The sequence below is a fragment of the Grampus griseus genome (assembly GCF_964374135.1).
Source record: "Grampus griseus genome assembly, chromosome: 1".
NCBI classification, from domain to species: domain Eukaryota; kingdom Metazoa; phylum Chordata; class Mammalia; order Artiodactyla; family Delphinidae; genus Grampus; species Grampus griseus.
Window position 1 is genome coordinate 46,539,317 of NC_139017.1, and position 2,685 is coordinate 46,542,001.

Below are 2,685 nucleotides of genomic sequence, written 5' to 3' on the forward strand. Positions count from 1 at the left end.
GTGATGGTGAGAGTCAGTTATCACTTTAAGAGTGTGCTAAAACAGAAGCCGCAGAGTATCGCGAGAACTGTAACAACCAGCGACATCTCGCGATGTTTGGACCGGCAAAGGGTGGCTATTTTGGAGTCCACCCGCCGGCTTCTTACCCCGGCGGCGTCTGCCAACCTGCTGCCGGGACCAAAGCTGGCCCCACGGGTGTCTGGTCTGTGGGCGGCCGGACCGACACGATGTGGCGGCTCCGCTGCAAGGCCAAGGATGGCACCCATGTTTTGCAGGGGTTGTCCAGCCGGACCCGGATGCGGGAACTCCAGGGCCAAATTGCCGCCATCACCGGGATCGCCCCCGGCTGTCAGCGAATCCTCGTAGGATACCCGCCCGAGTGCCTGGACCTCAGCAACGGGGATACCATTCTGGAGGATTTGCCCATTCAGTCAGGTAAGGGAATCGAGGCTAGGCCAAGGCTAGTCCTGAGAGGTCGGAGAGAGGCATAAGGGAGAACAAACAGGGCGAGGTGGTGTGGGTCAGCTGGGGGCTTGGAGGAACAGGATAGGAAAGATAAAAGAACAGAGAACTCTGACGGAGGCCAGGGCAAGTGTCTAGCAGGGAGGGCCCAGCCTCTGTGAGAAGCCCAAAGCCTTGGACTAACCTTTCCTCAATCTGCTTTCTGGTCTCTCTTGAAAACGTCTCATTCATTTTGTTTCCCTCTGCGTCCGCAACAGTATTTTAAAAATGGGACCTATTTTCTCTGTCCTGATGGCTCTTTTCCCCTATATCACTGAAATAAGACAGCCGGTCTGAAGGATGTAGGATACTTTTTTGCTTTCCTGGTTCATTTTTGCAATCACCTTCATACATACTTACTTTGACAGTTGTATTCATTTTAGAGTTTGCTCTGACACACCCAGTAAAGGCCCTTTCAAGTTCTAGACAACAGCAGTTATTTCTGTGCAGTATTAAAACTTGAACAGCAATAATGGTAATTAAAAGCTTTCCGTTGTTGTATCAAGGATCCTGTAAACACTGAACAGGGTAGGTATGCAAGTTTCGTAAGGAGAGGACCCCCTAGTGGCCGAGTCTGTGACAAACACCTTTTGGAAGTGTTTTTAAACTGCAGAGAGCAAGCTTAAGAAAATTTTGTTCTTGAAATGTATCTTTTTAAGCAAGTATGAAGGTGTATAATTCAGGCCCCTTTACTAAATGAGGTGCAGCCTAAAATGTTTTGCTCTTTGTTCCATTTGCGTCTTTATGAAGATACAGTGAACAGAAAGTGTTACTGGTCACATGTCTGCAAAGCTGTATTCTCCCTAGTAACCCCAGCTTATACTTTAACTCCTTCTGTTTGTAATTTACAGACTTGGTTAGTAAACACCCAATTTCACCTATACTTTCTCTTCAGTTCTGGATTTGTTTTATTTTTGACAGGCGACATGCTGATTGTTGAAGAAGACCAAACCAGGCCCAAAATGTCACCTGCATTTACAAAACATGGTGCTCCTAGTTACATCAGGGAAACTTTGCCTGTGCTTACCAGAGCGGTGGTCCCAGCAGACAACTCTTGCCTCTTTACCAGTGTGTACTATGTTGTTGAAGGAGGAGTCTTGAATCCAGCTTGTGCCCCTGAGATGAGACATCTCATAGCACAAATTGTAGCAAGCAATCCAGACTTCTATAGCAAGGCAATACTGGGAAAAACAAATCAAGAGTACTGTGACTGGATCAAAAGAGATGATACTTGGGGTGGAGCTATTGAGATATCCATTTTGTCTAAGTTTTATCAATGCGAAATATGTGTGGTGGATACACAGACAGTACGAATTGATCGTTTTGGGGAAGATGCAGGATATACCAAAAGGGTCCTGCTTATTTATGATGGCATCCACTATGATCCGCTTCAGCGTGTCTTCCCCAACCCAGACACCCCTCCTCTGACCATTTTCTCCTCTAATGATGATATTGTTCTTGTGCAAGCACTGGAATTAGCAGATGAAGCTAGAAGCAAGAGACAATTTACTGATGTAAACCGCTTCACCCTGAGATGCATGGTATGTCAGAAGGGATTAACTGGACACGCAGAAGCAAGGGACCATGCCAAGGAGACAGGCCATACCAACTTCGGAGAAGTGTGATCCATGCATAATGAGGATTGACGCCTACTACCTCACAGATCCAGAAGGTTCTGGGTTTTCCAATAAGCTATTCGTAACCCTAAAGAACAAAAGGACACAATGCTTGAACCATCCTTTTAACCTAAAGCCACTAAGACACTGAATTCCTTGTTAAAATTAGTGTGCAAGTTTACAGATGTGTGTCTACAGTGGTGATACATGCCCTCTCTCTGCTGGGGTGACAGAATATAGGTGGTCCTTGCTACCTACTGACACTAACCTGAAGATTGACTTTTAGTATTATAAACTAGCACCCAGCAGCATTAACTTGTAGAAGAAAACAACTTCATATTTTGGGTAATGCGAAAGGCCTCAGGTGAGGCCACCGGACATAAACCACAATGTCTCCGGTAATTGAGTCCTTTTAAGAACTGAGTTAATAGTTTCTAAATTATGAATTGATTCCTCAAGTGAAGATACTCAGAATTGTCAAAACTGATTCATATTGCAACTTGGTAGACTTTATAAATGTGTACTTCACCAGTTAAAAGTACATAAGAAGCAATTTTTACAGGGTTGA

General features: G+C 45.1%; 1 protein-coding gene across 1 annotated transcript; it reads left to right on the forward strand.

The window, feature by feature from the left end:
- Positions 1-92: 92 nt before the first annotated feature.
- On the forward strand, positions 93-2,126 carry YOD1 (YOD1 deubiquitinase; the record flags this gene model as incomplete). Its single annotated transcript, XM_082660818.1, has 2 exons — positions 93-435; positions 1,423-2,126. 2 exons carry the CDS (start codon positions 93-95, stop codon positions 2,124-2,126), a joined length of 1,047 nt encoding a protein of 348 aa, XP_082516944.1.
- Positions 2,127-2,685: the final 559 nt, after the last annotated feature.